This window comes from Volvox carteri, assembly GCF_000143455.1.
Source record: "Volvox carteri f. nagariensis unplaced genomic scaffold VOLCAscaffold_41, whole genome shotgun sequence".
NCBI lineage: Eukaryota > Viridiplantae > Chlorophyta > Chlorophyceae > Chlamydomonadales > Volvocaceae > Volvox > Volvox carteri.
Window position 1 is genome coordinate 781,524 of NW_003307584.1, and position 15,047 is coordinate 796,570.

The 15,047-nt window shown below is 56.5% G+C and overlaps 2 protein-coding genes across 2 annotated transcripts; one reads left to right on the top strand and one right to left on the bottom strand.

Moving 5' to 3' along the window:
• Positions 1-614: 614 nt before the first annotated feature.
• VOLCADRAFT_82726 (uncharacterized protein) lies at positions 615-1,938 on the bottom strand. Its single transcript, XM_002954256.1, has 2 exons — positions 1,734-1,938; positions 615-1,631 (listed from the first exon to the last, which is right to left on the bottom strand). Exons 1-2 carry the CDS (start codon positions 1,893-1,895, stop codon positions 1,290-1,292), a joined length of 504 nt encoding a protein of 167 aa, XP_002954302.1. The 5' UTR covers positions 1,896-1,938; the 3' UTR covers positions 615-1,289.
• Positions 1,939-1,997: 59 nt separating this feature from the next.
• Positions 1,998-14,759, top strand: VOLCADRAFT_106319 (uncharacterized protein; the record flags this gene model as incomplete). Its single annotated transcript, XM_002954188.1, has 13 exons — positions 1,998-2,106; positions 2,700-2,764; positions 2,944-3,010; positions 3,527-4,024; positions 4,540-4,662; positions 4,934-5,159; positions 5,312-5,523; positions 5,828-7,888; positions 8,359-8,495; positions 10,331-10,794; positions 11,107-12,241; positions 12,413-12,755; positions 13,892-14,759. 13 exons carry the CDS (start codon positions 1,998-2,000, stop codon positions 13,921-13,923), a joined length of 5,472 nt encoding a protein of 1,823 aa, XP_002954234.1. The 3' UTR covers positions 13,924-14,759.
• Between the last annotated feature and the right edge of the window lie 288 nt (positions 14,760-15,047).

Sequence of the window (15,047 nt, forward strand, 5' to 3'; positions counted from 1 at the left end):
CGCTGTATAAGCGCTGTATAGTTCCAAATGCACAAACGGGTAGACGGCGTGAGGCCTTGTTGGGGGCTTCTTTTTGCCCTGGAACTGTTGCGCTCGCTGGAACAGGTGCCCTTGTACGCCTCCGCCGGCGATCCAAGCTTCCTTTCTTGACCGTGGCAACCCACGCCGCCCGTGCGGCACGCAACCCCTCCAACCTTCCCCGCTGAAGCCCATGACAACTGGGTGGCACAACTGGGTGACATGTGTTATCATGGTCTGCACGATTCTGCAACCCAGAAGCACTCGAGGTCGCTTAAAGGGCTTAAGTCTCCGTCTCAAAGCGGCGTCAGATACTTAAGAGCCTGCCGGCAGCATCGTCAGAGGACACTGTTAGGAGAGTAGCACGCGCGCCCTGGATTCCCCAAGCAGCAAGCACGCACTGCAACTGGCGCCGACTGTACCAAGCGGCAGGTTGGGTGCATCGCGCGGGGCCCCGCGCTGTGCCCCTGGTGCCGAGAATGTTGGAATCCGTACAACGTGCAGCAGCAGGAGGCTGGCAACCGGATCTTGCTACCGTGTGTGCCGCCCGGCAACAAAGGAATATCAGGACATGACTGGGGATACTGCGAAGTCCAGGAAATGAAAAAATGTTACATCACGTATAAAAGGCCTAAACCGCACTATGGAAAAAGGGGTAATCAATGCACGATGTCTTGGCTAATCTCGACCATGCAATCTCACATATTGCCACAAGCATCCAATACCAATGCGGCATATATCCAATACGCCGCCGTCACAACGTTGGGTTTCTTCAGGGGACATAAGTCCTCCATTCTCTGTAAGGTACATTAGCACGGCACGACGTTTACCCCAATCACTTGTAGACGCTTTTCAGAATCTCATCTTGCGATCCGCAAACAACGACACGTCAGTGACCAAAATTGCGCTGCAAAACTGCCGTACATGACACACCCGTGAGAAACAAATTCGGGTGACGGCATTCCCAGGTACACAAAACTCCTGGTACGCCAACCGTAACGACAAACGCTCAGATATATCTGCAGTGCTGTGCCAACGATACAAGCTTTCGAATAGAGGGTTAACCCGCTTTTAACCACCGCCTTGGCATGCTGGAGCCCTCCATATAGCTTGTTGGCGATGCGCTGCTCCGGGTATCCTTATCACTCTGAGTTTCTCAAAAAGATATGTACCCACGTTCATTCCATTCCCCTGTCTTCCCACTTCACCCTATGCATGGCAACTAATAACTAAATAAGCTGTTACGTTCCCCTCAGCCAGTCATCGACAGCCTAATCAAGGGCGTAGCCGGCAAGGAAAAGGACGAAAAAGACGGCCAGAGCACCGTAAATAAGCAAGCTCTTCTGGCTTTCAGTCATGGAGTTGCCTCCAAGACCGTACCTCTGGTTCTCCGCAAAGCCGGCAACGACTTTAGCGCGTGACTCAAACTTAAGCTTGGGGGCACCACATATCGGACATACGTAGTCGTCCGGCAGCGCTTGGAAGGTCACACCGGGAGGCACAGGAAATTCGGGGTCGCCTTTTTCGGGTTTATACTCGTAGCCACAACCTTTGCACGTCGCAGAACCAGACCCGATGACCATAAACTTCTCGGCAGCACGAAGCTTGTCAGCCTGCCATAGATAATATGTAAACGAAATTGGTTATTATTTTTAAGTTAGAGCTTGTTTCCCCATTGTACCAAGGATACATAGAAAGCATATGCGAGTCCCGACCTCAGCTTTCTTGCGCTCCGCCTCCGTCAGAAACTCCGTATCCGTCTCAGGCGAGGACCGCAGACGAATGTCACGTGAAACAACATGGCGTGGAGTTGCAGTCACCGCTGGGCGTGGAGCCACAGGGCGGCACGTCAGCTGGGTTGATCGAAGCGCAAGCATGGTTACGTGGATAATAGCCCCAAAGTGAGTTGAAATAAAATTGTATCATAAGAGATGAAATGAAAACCGAGATCAGGAGGGAATAGCGAATGGCATTTAGGGATGAACATTCCTTTCACGCTCCGGGACCACTTCCCATCGCTCAACAAAGCTGTGGAATCCTTCATCTTTCGTAATGTGTGCGCTACCGTTTGCATTTTTAGTAATGAAAGTAAGTCTCTTTCCTGTCATGCTTGAGGTCAAGCCCGCTTCTCACTGGAGTGGGCTCTCGGCGAAACATCATGCGTCGCCTTTCTGTTATGGATGCGGTTCGCATCATGGGACCAGCTTTCCTTGTCTCGGTGAGGCAGCCATGTGTCCATTCTTGCATACAACCGTCCTCTTGCAGCAATTGCTTACGCCTGATTGCCGGATCCTCAGGCGTATTCGTTATGTCTTAACGTAGGTTGCCTTGGTGGACCCGGGAAACTGGGCGACGGCGATTGAAGCGGGCTCAAAATTTGGCTATGAACTGGTGAGGGACGTGACGCTTCGGGATGCGCGGAATGTCTTGGCTGGGGAGTATGTTGAAGAATGGGATAAGTTCTCTACTGTAGTATTTTCTTTCCTGGCTTCGGAGTGGCGGCGGGCTGAAAGGCAGAAAGCGGGACCTTTCAATAACTCCTTTATGCATGTATTTGGATCGATATGGTTGCAATTAGTTGCTCATAAGGTTTACCTAGGGTCACCTGTGGCTGCGCCTATTGCAGGTATGGGTTGTCGTGGCGTCCAACCTCATCGCCATCCTCCTTCAAACCCTTGCAGCTCGCCTGGGCATTGTGACTGGCAAGCACTTAGCCCAGGTCTGCCGCGAGTCCTATCCTCCTCAGGTGCGTTCAAAGCACAGTCGGCTATGCCGGAGTGCCATCAAAAGTCCTTGAGGATCCCTCGACCCTCAGCTGATGGTATACCAGCGTTAGGCTTGTTGATAGCCTGGACGGGCTTGCTGCTGCATGCTCCTGTTCCCACGCCTCCCAACCTTTCGTCTCTAATCCCATCTTTGTCGCAGATTTGTGCTCTCCTATGGGTGCTATGCGAGATTTCCATTGTTGCCTTGGACCTCACAATGCTGCTTGGTACGACCTGGGGAGGTACCATTACTGCTGTCTTTTGCTGAAGAGGAGGCCGGGGAGAGTTTTGAGGGGGAAAGGGTATATGAGAGGTCTCCGAAAGCTCCCTTGCACACACAGTCCATTTCCCACCAATGTGGCAGCTATCTTTTATATTTTGCATGTATTCCCCTTCGTAACGTCCCAGTGAGGCAGCTAATCCACCCCCGCCAGAGAGGGTGAGGGCCCTGGTAGGCCCTGGTGTCCAACACGATGGTGTTACCATTTTAGGGTTCCGCATTAGAGGAGTCTTCTTGCTTCGCCCTCCTGTTGGCCACCGCTGGGAGACGACCTCGCCAGTATGCCACTACTTTCACTATCGTTGTACCGTCGTTCTGCAATCCGCACGCTGGAACACGGCCGTCCTTTGACCTCTCCTTCGAAAGATACTGTCGCCGCAGTGCACGCGGCATGGCACCGGTACAGCTTCCGACAATCTCTTGCTCACAATCCCCTCCTGGTCATATTCTTATGCAATCGCAGGCACCGCGATCGGTCTGAACCTGCTGCTGGGTTGGCCACTACTGCCCTGCATCCTCCTGACGTCCCTGGACGCGCTGCTGCTACTGCTCCTGGTACCGGCTCAAGGCGTTAAGAAGAGCGAGGCGCTTACCGTTGGCCTCTTGGCCATTGTGGTCGCGTGCTTCCTAGTGGATCTCCTCGTATCCAGGCCGCCGCTGCGCTCTGTGGTTTCGGGGCTGCTGCCGCGCCTGCGCCGCGACTCGGTCTACACGGCCGTGTCGCTGTTGGGCGCCAACGTCATGCCCCACAATTTCTACCTGCACAGCGCATTGGTTTCGGGGCAGGCGGCGAAGGCAGCGGCAGCCGCGGGTGGAGGGCAAGCAGGTGGTGACGGCATTCAGGGGCACATACGTACGCTGTGTCTGTACAACTTTCTGGACATTGGCGCGGCGCTCGGAGTGGCGCTGGTGATCAACGTGGCGCTGCTGCTGGTGTCGGCGGCCACGTTCCACTCCGCAGGTAAAAGTGAAAGTGGGGGGCCACTGGGCGAATTGGCCGCTAGGCAGGTGCCGTTTCGAACAACGAACAGAGGAATATAGTGGGCTTAGCGGTCGCCTGCCTTCTAAGATTGGTCTCGGACTCCAGAATGGGCATAACTGGCCCTAGCCTAGAAGAACGTTCGCACCCCAAGGGGCTTCCCCCAGACTAAAGTTTAATAGGAATATGACGTTGATAGGTATATGTGACATTATTGGGAGTAAAATTTTGAGGTTGAGGGCAGGGAACCCATGGCTATGGCGTATCGCCGGTACCGCGGCTGCCGCTACTGTCCCACGTCTGTGACTCGCTCATTCTGTCATGACGCTCGTGTCCGTGCCTCTACACCACCGATGTGGGGGTCGTTGGTGGGTGCATTGCCGATCTCGGTGTTTTCTCCCCCCTTCCCCCTTATTTGCTTCATTCGCCAGTGGTTCGTCTTATCCTTTCCCCCAACACAACCCAACACAACCTCCCTAACCCAACCCCACACACAGGCGTGGTGGTCCACACGTTGCAGGCGGCCCATGACCTCATGGAGCAGACCTTGAGCAGCTCAATCGCTCCGGCGGCTTTTGGTACCGCGCTGCTGTGTGCGGGACAGCTGTCCACTTTTACAGGTAAGCTGCGGTGTAAGGGGGAGGGCACGAGAGCAAAGGAGGGAAGGAGGAATTTTTGGACTGGATGGTGCTTTGCTGATCCCCACCATCCCCACCGCCACCACCCTCGCCTGATGGCAGTTTCCCAGGCACATCGTCGACTCGGCTGTTGCTCCAATGTCTATGCCATTGTTTGAACCTGCCTCTGTGCAGCTTTCCCGTCTTGTTGGTTCTTCTCCCTGCTGGTTACTGACTTAAGGGTTTTGGCTCTTTTTTTCATTTCCTCGTCCAGGCACTATTGCGGGCCAGGTGGTTCTCCAGGGCTTCCTGAACATCCACATCAGCACATGGCTGCGTCGGCTCATCACGCGCACGGCGGCCATCATACCGGCAGCCGTACTGCAGTACGTGTACGGCGACCGCGGCACCTACAAGTACGTTGCCTGCGTACCCCTGCAGCCCCTTGTGCGACAATCACGGACCTTACGTTTTTGGGAATACCAAAGCTCTCTCTGGACGTGAGGCAGTGCGGGTGGGATGTGTATTGTGTCAAGGGCCTTTGCCCCCTCCATCGTCCCCGGTCCCCCCGCGGCGCATGTGTTTGTTGTCCGCATGCCTTGTCTCCTCTCGCCACCCGTCTCCCCATCCCCCTGCCTGCCCGCGCTCTCAGGTTTCTACTCATCGCCCAGGTGGTGTTGGCTCTGCAGCTGCCGGTGACCCTGGTGCCCCTCATCAAGGCCACCTCCAACCGGCAGCTGATGGGCTCCCACGCCTCCAGTCGGCTGATGGCCGCTGCCGCCTGGGGTGCCACTGGACTGGTGTTCCTGGCCAACCTGATGCTGTTCGTGACACAGATGCTGCCGGAGGTGTCCCGAGGGAGAGGTGCGGTTGTGGGCCTCGGTGTGAATGTGCGTCCGTCTGTTTGTGCGTCTGCTTATCTACCATGTGTGCGTGTCTTTCTGTATGTTTGTTCGTGTTTGTGGTGTGTGCGTATGTGTCTCTCAGGTAAGTGGCCTCGGAGAGAGCTGTACGCGAGAGCTAGGTGGGAACTCTGTACTACGTGCAAAAAAGAACCGAAAGGCCGACCGTTTTATATTTCTGTTTCTCTTGTTTCGTCACCTTCTCAGCTCCCGCCCTCACACCACCCTCCCGGTTATCGCAATGTCGTGACAACGGGCCACAACAGGTATTCTCGACAAGGACGGTCCCCTGGATGCGTGGATTGACCGGGTAGCGTCTTTGGCGTACAGCGACCCCCTGCGCGCCGTGGGCCTTGTGGGGCTGCTGGTGGCTGCCTCAGCCTTCCTGGCGCTACAGCTCTGGATGATTGTGACGCCGCTGCGTGTGGACGTATCGTCAGCATCGTCGTCGTCGTCGTTGACGCCGGCGTCAATGGCGTCATTGTCGCAGGATGACGGCTGTACGGGCCTTTCGCCGACGTGGCATGATGGCGGGGCCTGTGGCGGTAGTAACATCGGGGCCACAGCGTCTTCTGGATTTGGGGTGAATAGTGTTGACGGGGAGCAGCGGGCCGCTGCCGCCGCACGGGGAATTTCGCAGTGGTGGTACGGCGGTGGCGGTGCAGGATTGCCGCGATCGTTCGACGGGAGAGCGGGAAGCCGCTGGTATGTTTTTTGGGGAAGCCGTGGCGGCGGGAGTCGGCGGTCGGCGCAGCAGCTTGCGGTGCAGGTCTACGGACGCGGGAAGTCGTACATTTCTGTCGAACCTGTACAACAGGCAGCTGGGCAACAAGGACCGCCATGGCTACAGCCGCCGGTGCAGCCGCAATGTGTTGATTCATTGGGGGGTTTGAGTGGAGCACCGGACATGTCGGCATCTTCAGGCACTTCATCGTCTTTTGCCGTTGCGGCCGCAGCTTCTGCCACGGCCTCCACCGCTGTCTACGGCACCAGCTGGGTCCCACCCAGATCCGCCATTGTAACGGTGATCGGCTCAGGTCTCCGCCCGTACGACTCCAGTACGGCGTCAGCCGATTTGGCGCTTCTGCACCTGCCATGGAGGCCACGGGAGAGGTACCACCGTCGCCTCAGTGGCTGCTTTTACAGCGAAGGCGACAGCAATGGAGATAGCAGCGCCAACGATGTCAGCGATGCCGAGGAGGACGAGGCCAACGAGGCGGCGGGTACCTCCATCCGCTCCCGCCTGGACATCGCGCCGGTACAGCATTTGTTGGGCTCTGCCATCGAAGGGCTTCAAGAATCGAGGGACGACGTTTCAATGGACATCGTAATGCGTAAGGTTCGAGTCGTGGATCCTGGAGGTGTCGTTCCAGTGACAGAAGTCCAGGAGCGGCAGGGGCCCGTTACCGGCGAGATGTCGCCGGCAGTAGGCACGATGGTGCAAGCGAATCGGTGCAGCAGCAGCAGCGTCAGTGGTGGATGCACCAGCATTACGATCACGAGCAGCGCAACCGCGGCTACTGCTGCTGCTGCCGATACTACTGCCAACGTCGGTTCAGATGATTCGGAAACAGGAGGACGACGGGAGCGGCAGCGACTGCGGTTACCTGGCCAAACACCCGCCAACTCAGCTGTGACGACCGCCGCTGCCACCGCCGCTGCCGCCACTGGCGTCAGTTGCTCCGGGGGCGCCACGGCCTACGTTTACACCGACGCTGAACTCCCGGCTGCAGCTGACCGGACGGCCTTGCGGTTTGTTGGTGAAGGAAAGGTCGCGGAGCCGGTTTCTAGTGGCATGACGGCGCCGCCACCACACCATTTGAATACGGCTCCAAAAGTTGAAGCACGCGCGGCCGCTGTCAACGTTGACAGAGGCAGCAGCGGCGGCAGCGGAGGAGGAGGCACAGGCGGTATTTTGCAGCGGCCGAAGCACCCCGTTGCGCGGGGGACCCGTCCCAAGTTTGCGAGGATCCTCGAGGACTTCTGGGCGTCGTTTTATGACGCTCACGGCCGGCCGGTGTGTAGGGCTAGAGAGGCGGCCGCCCTGCTGCGGCCTCCGCAGGCGCATGTGCAGCAGGAGGTGCGGCGGCACGAATGCGTGCAGAGGTCAGACAGGTCCGGCACAGGTGCAGATGGAGGCAGCGGTGGCGACCGGGACCATGTCGGGACTTGTTACCCAGCCAGCAGCGACCCCGGCAGTAGCATTGGGGCCTATGAGGCCAACGGCAGCGCCGCCGCCGCGGCAGCAGCTGCGACTACGCCTGCCGCGACAGCCATGAGCGTGTCGGATGTCCCCCTGTGTTCGCCGCTGCTTTGCAGTCATACAGGTAGGGTGCGGCGGCTATGTGGGACTGCTATGTGCACATTGCGGCAGGGCGTTGCAAGCATGCGAGGATAAGCGTTGGCGATTTGCTGGGGCCCCCGCACATACCACAGGGCGGCATTTCTGGTCAGAATGTACGCGAAGAAGGGAGCCCCGAAGACCTACTCTCACCTCTCTCTCCCGAACAACAGTTCTTTCGCTCGGTTGAATTGCCTTCCGTCCTTTTGCTTGCCTGACAAACCCCATTTTTTCGCCTTCGCGTATATATCTTAGAGGCTAAGATATATACCTTGTCATTCTCGCTCCTCACGTCCCAGCGAATGGAACCGCGCCTTTAGGACCCACGCGTTACGCCTTGCGGCAGAACCTGTTAGAGAATCTGTCCAAATTTAAATCTTATCTTTGGAAAACTACATAAAAAAGAACTGGAAAACGCCCTCATCGTTTTCTGCATGTCTCCTAAACCGAGCTCAGATGGCAGTCACCTCTGCATGGGCTGCAGCCAGGCTCTGTTTGAGTCGGTGAGGCAGTGCCTGAGGGCTCTGGAGGAGCTGAAGGAGGTGTTGGAGACCCTGTGGGGCTGCTGGCCCCTGCAGCTGGTGATGCCTTCGGTGAGTCGCGGTGTGGGAGGTTGTCGGGAACGAATGATTGATTAAATGTCACGAATGTTACGATGGGTTGGCCGTGTCACCAACGGTGCTGTGTGGCGTGTTGCCGGGAGATATTTTTAGGAGCTGGTCGCCGGGGTGGTTGGAGGAGTGAATGTGTGTGCAAGAATCATCCAATACGTAGAGCTGCCGAGTGGCGATGTCCAAAGTTTTGTGTGGGGGGGAAAGGGTGTGTGGACGGCACGGTTTGTTAGGCATGTGGTTTTTCGTTAGGTTTAGGCCCATATTGACGCCTGCCACTCGACAGTTCCTGCCCGCTGCGCAGATTGTTGAGATTATTAAGACGCCGTAGGTGTAAATGACACAAGGAATTTACTTACGTAAATAACATACATACATGCGCACATACATACGTACATACATATGTGCGTGCACGCACGCAGACTTAGTTTGTATAGAAGGCGTGTAGGGCTTTTTATCACATGCGCCTATGATGCAGTCCTTATCAGTCAGGTTATCTGAATCTGGCCCAGGGCCGCGCAAACGCTTTTTGTGCGGCACCTGTGGTGTGAGGAGACGTAAAGAAAGGACTGAGGCGCAACTACTGCTCTCTTAATGCCTGTGTCTGGTACAGGAATCGAGTCTATCTCACGCGTGCACACGTACATGTGTGCGTGTGTGTGCGTGTATAAGTGTCAAATGTTTTTGTTTGCCATTCAACCTTAAGGAAGAACAACGAAGTGCTGCCGCAAGAAGTGCTGTAGGGGCGTGTCACGGACACGTGTAGTCGTGTCCATGCTTATGGGTCAGATCCTCGAGGGAACCGGGGACAAAGTTCACAGAGTATATGTAGAACCAAGTGTAGAGAACCAAGTGGCATGACGGGCGTCTCGAGGTGCTCTGGGATAGGAACGTTCCCGGAATAGGAACGTTTTGACAGCGGCCCTCGTCCTCAGCGGCCTTTTGCGGGTGACTGGCCCCGTGCCACCGTCCACAATCCAATCCCTAACAATTCAGACAGGACAACAATTAGTACATCGTGAGTCCTAGTACTAAGAAGGGATCCAAGGGTCTCTCCTTCCCTCCGCAGCTGGCCCCGTATCGCGGTTCTGATGCTGTTTGCTGCCAATGATGACCTTCAACAGTCAGGTTATCCGATATTCTCCCCACCATGATTTGATGGGGAGACTTGACGGACTCTTATTGCATGCCTGAGGCAGCTTGATAAGCTATTCTGTGTGTTGTATGTGCGCATGCGTGTGCGCGTGTGCTCCATGTCGAGAGCAGCGAGAACATGCCACAAATGCGTTTGAAAACATGGAGCGCGATTATCCGAGTATCGGTGTATTGGGCCTGGCGGTAGCTGCGCTGTAGCCGTGCCGGTGATGTGAATCAGTCAGGTTAACTGAGAGGTCTTTCTCGCTCCCCCACGGATCCGTCCGGTCGGGAGACTGACAGACAACAAGTGCTAATAAAAAGCCTGAGGCACGCTATATATTTTTCAGGCTCGCCAACATCTCGGGACCTTTACCTTTACCTTAATGTGCGCATCGCTGATCCCTGCACACGCTCTTATTTCATCCACCAACACCTCCGAGCTCGCTTTTCATCACGCCTTCCTTCGGCTGGCTTTATGGTTTTAAATCCTTCGTAATCCTTACGGGTCTTCAGAAAAACCGATGGATGGAGAACCTGCCGCGTGCCCTAACCTGGCTTTGTTCGTTTCTTCTGTTCCGATTCTGTGTGATTTCCTCTTTGCTGCCGCTGTCCGCCTCTCACTGTTGCCGCCGCCGCGTCCTCTGCCGCTTCCTCTTTTCCCTGGCTGCTCCCTGCTGCAGGACAACCAGACGTTCCATTACCACCGCGCCATTCTTCTAGCTGCCCGCAACGCTGACTTTATCGCCCTACAGGCCTTATGTGCCGGGACGTACAGCAGCCACGTGGACCAGTCCAAGCTGCTCGCATCCACGCCGTTGCTGCGGTCGCAGACCGCAGTCCGCCCACTGCCGAACCCACCGGCAGGTCCGGTGGTGACGGAGCCCCTTCTGCCGGCCCCGGCTGCACCGTCGCCGGCTGGGTGTCATGATCACAACACGAACGCCAGGTCCAACTTAGGGTTCTTTCAACAGCAGCACCCGTACCCGCACCCGCATCACCAGCAGACGCAGAATGCCAGAGGACTTCAACAGCAGCCGTTGATGCAGCAACCTCTGGCACAGCCTTGGTCGTGGTGGGCCGGGCAGGGCCGGATGGAATCTACCAGCATTAGCACAAGCTGCAACAGCGTAGACATCACAGACAGGTGCAGCGCCAACAGGAGCTACCACTCTGCAGCTGGGGCTGGGGGAGCTGGGGCTGGAGGTGAAGGAGGAGGAGGAGAAGTAAGGGCCGATGGTGGCAGGACAGCTGCGTTCCTGGCGTCGTCGTTAGCACCACAGCAGCAGCTACTCCTGCCACCTCATTCTAACGCCAAGTCCATCACCCAACATTCCGCCACCACGCACCCAGTCGCATCGCTTTCGCCCCATGGGTCCTTGCTTGACCTGGCCAACACGGCCACCACGGCTGCGATCCCACCTTCCTCCTCCTTCACGACCTCGACCTGCTCCTCCAGCACCTTGGCCTCTTGGAGCCAGGCGGAGGCATCTACCCGGATGAATAGCCGGCACCACCTCGACGCCGACGGCGAAGGGAGGAGCGCCAGATCCACCAGCATCTCCGAAACCATCACCACCAGCGTCGCAGGATGGGCCCGGAGTGGTTTCGGCGCTGCTGGGCCCCCAGCCGCGCCGCGCCTCCTATCCTCTTCCTGCCTTTCTCCTCGTGGCCCCCCTGGAGCAATGCCTTCTGAGCCGGAGCCACCGGTTCCGCAGGCACCGCCGGCGGCGCGAACTCATCCGAAAGCGCCCCTGCCGCTGCCGTGGCAGCAGCAGCCGTCGCCGCCTCCGGTGTCGCAGCTTGTCCCGCTAGGGCTGGTTGCGCCTCCGCCCACGTTTAGCTCGTGGTGCGTATTTGGACCGGCGGTGCTCATCAGCTTCGGTATCTGGTCGGTGTTTACGCTAGCGCAGTGGTGTATGGCGGACTCGAGGCCAGCTCATTGGGGCCACTACGCCTCTGTACTGAACCGGCTGCAGGGCGTGCTGCGAGATGCACGCCTGGAGGTTACGGCGATGGCAGCGACGGCATCGGTGGCGGAGGCGGTGACGGTCGCACTGGAGGAACTCTTCACCGGTGATGTCGGTGCTGCTGCTGGTGGTGGTGGTGACGGCGGCCGCGGCTACACGTTGCCGGCTTCAGCGCCGGCATCGGCCCGGTCCACTATCGCTCCCTCGCAACTACCGCAGCACCAATACCATCAGATGTTTCCTTCTGGTACTGGTACTGGTGCTTCTACCACTCAGCCACTGCAAGTAAAGCACCAGCATCAGCACCAGAGCCAACAGAACCTTGGCGGCAGGATGGGCGTGGGGCAGCGGAGCAGCACGCGGGTTGGCGGCCATCCACTTCTTCAACACGCGTCCGTCCGTCTGCACGAGCAGCCTCAACAGCTGCTTCTTCAAGAGCAGCAGCAGCGGCGGCAGCAGCTGCAGTTGGCTCATCCTTTGCCTCCAACTGCCCTGCGCCTATGCCCCAAGCACCTGGACTTGCTGCGGACGGAGCTGCTGCAGCAGCTGGAGGGAATGGAGGCGTATGTGCTGGGCCGCAGAGGCCCCGCGGAGACGGCTGCAGGCCAGGTGGCATTCCCAAAGGTACGTCCTTGCCGGCGGTTGCGTTCGCATTTGCCATGCTGGGCGAAGATAAAGGATGTCAGGGTCCAAGGTGATCCGGCTCCGAGCACATATACGTACTCATCACTACAGGATTTTTTTGCCGCCGGCGCTGCTGACGCTGTTGCCGCTGTATCCGGGTGTGGCTCGCAGGCCAAGGAGATCGTGGCGTCAGTCATGCGCCGCTACCGACGGAAACTGGGAGCCGGCACGGGCGTAGGAGCCAACTCGACTACAGCAGCAGCAGCTGTTGCTGCGGCGGCGGCGGCTGGTGCTGGTGCTGGAAATTCGTTGCGGGTCACAACCGGCGGTGCAGAAGTTGCTGAATGTTGTCGTGTGCATCAAGCTCCTGCCGTCAGCACTGATGTCTCAGTAGCGAGGCAGCAGAACGCAGCGCGCTTGGCTGCCGATGCTGGTGGGGTCTTCAGCCAGGACGAGTCTTCAGCCACGGCTGGTTGTCCGTTTGGGCAGCCGTTGGGACGCGGTGCAGGCTCTGGTACGAGGCCAGCCGCGACAACAATCACCACCACTACCCACTCAGGGCGGGGTGCGGTCCTTCGACCTGCAGTGTTGCAAAGATTAAGATAGAACTGAAGTTGCGATGACTGCTGAAGCTATTGAAGATTCAAAAATGTACAATGTTTTGGAATGAGGTTGGGGCGATTTCTTGTACTGTGTAGATAAAAGCTTTCGGGCTGTTAAGGATCTTGGAGGGGGTTTACGTGCGTGCAGACCAAGGACATCTCAAGCGAGCAATTAATTTGTTGGCTTGGTTTCAGTGCCTTGTTTTAGCATCTGACCGATGCGATGCGTGGCGCCTTGCTGCCGCCTGTCATGTACAACTGTACGACATCTATATTTAATTATATTCGCACTTGTGCCTGTGGGGCTAAGGGGCTGATGTTGCGTTGCTGTATCAGGTGGTAGTGGTAGGCTTGCTGTACCCATTCCAGCGCCGCCAAGAGGGTCCCGTATTTGTGTAGGATGCTTATTGCTGCTACTGGAGAAGCAGCAAATCGGAACAAGGGAATGATAATGAAGCAATAATGATGATAATGTACACGCATCATCCGTTGCAGCAAATGCGTTTGTCCAGAACAACGAAACTCGCGGTTTTGTGTTATGATTGCGAATGATGCATCCACACGTTTAATGTGCCTCGTATGCATAACGTCACTACCATCTGCTGTGCACCTCGAGATGCGTGTGAGCCACATGCAACGATTCTCGGACCAGGGACGAGGTCACGGTGGCGCTCATTTCTACGGTTATGCAGACGTGGGCAGGTTTAGGCATGTACAGTAATGCGTTTCTGTATTTTTTTATCGATAGGAGTTTTAAATTCCCTCCCGAAAATGCATAAAGCGGTGCTCCGGTGTATTGTGGAGTTGAATGAACTGAAGAAGTATGCGCCTGATTTCCTGCGCAGTGGCATTCCCCAAAAGGGGAACTAACGGGGAAGAAGGAGTGGCGTGGCGATGAGCCGGCCGCCTTCACGTTGAGGGCGTTGAGGGCACCGCGAGAGGAGAGACATTGCGCGTCGGTATTGTTGGGTACTTGTTCAACGGTGCATGACGAGAGAGGGGCCATCATGGCTTGTATCTTGTTGCGGTGTTGTCCTGTCCTCTGCAGGCTGGGGTTTTGATTCTCTATTTTGTTGGTGACCTTTTACCCTGCATCTATACGTTGTTCGGACTAATGTATTGAGTCCCTAAGTGACATATGCAGGCCCGAGGGTTTTTGACTATAATCACTATGCTAGCATTTTCGCGGCCGTTTCGCAGCCGTCCTGTAGAATATACGTGTTCCTTTCTTGGCTCCGTATATTCTTTTTCCATCGTGGTGCTTCCACATTTAACCTGCCCGGCCGCCATACCCATTGGAAGAGCGTCTCCGGCTTTTAAATGCATGGTCCCATGAGACCATTGTGCGTGTGTGTTTCAATGAACTTCGGAGCATTGCCGAGGAGGGATCTGCCGATGGTGGTACACAAATAACTTTTTTTACTGCACCGAGCTCCGAATAGCGCCATCAGCGGCGTGGTGGACTTTTCCGACAATTAACAGTAGACGTAGCTGGAATTTTCCAAGGAGGAGATGTTGAAGAGAAGCTCGTGATATCAGGAGTGTGTGAGGGGCCCGCGCATGTGGCTTATTTTCTGAGAATGCTATGTACTGAACTACATCAGTCATGAGAGTTCGAGAATGTTGGGGTATACGAGTATGCCAAGTAAAATCCGTTGGTGGCAGTTCATCTGACAGAGAGAGAAGTCATGCTGCGTTATGTAGGGCATATGCCGCAAATGCACTAAGGACCGGCTGGGGAAGTGCACTGCTGGCAAACGGCTCCGCATGCTGCGTGAGTGACCACTTGTCAAGGGGGGCCCTGCTACTCAAAAGTCTAACCACGCAAGCTGCTAGGATGCTGCCCGTGTTTGGAACCGGTGCATAAGAGAGGTGATTTGCGGGAAGATAGCCTTTGTCTGTAATCCAAATCCTTGCTGTGCTTTCCTTAGGTGAGGCATCCAGCCATCCAGCTCTGCCCCGCTGCAGCAGGAGCAGCAGTATGCATTATTCTCCCTTACCATCCTTCCACGCTCTCCGCCCAACTCCCTTTCTTCCTGTCCGCTAATATTGCTGCTGCGTCCTGTCCGTTGCTGCACCGCTGTAGAACAGTCAAAAGCATCACACCACAGTTACAAGGCTGCTGTCCAGACAAACTGGACAGACAGGCACTCCGTTTCTCGTACCGCCTCGCACCGCTAGGCTTTCCAGCCACGCACAAAGCT

Bases quoted from the DNA above. Each gene is read 5' to 3' on its own strand.
- VOLCADRAFT_82726 (XM_002954256.1), bottom strand. From the start codon at position 1,895: ATGCTTGCGCTTCGATCAACCCAGCTGACGTGCCGCCCTGTGGCTCCA. The intron at 1,632-1,733 runs GTCGGGACTCGC...TATCTATGGCAG, and splicing joins CGGAGCGCAAGAAAGCTGAG to GCTGACAAGCTTCGTGCTGC.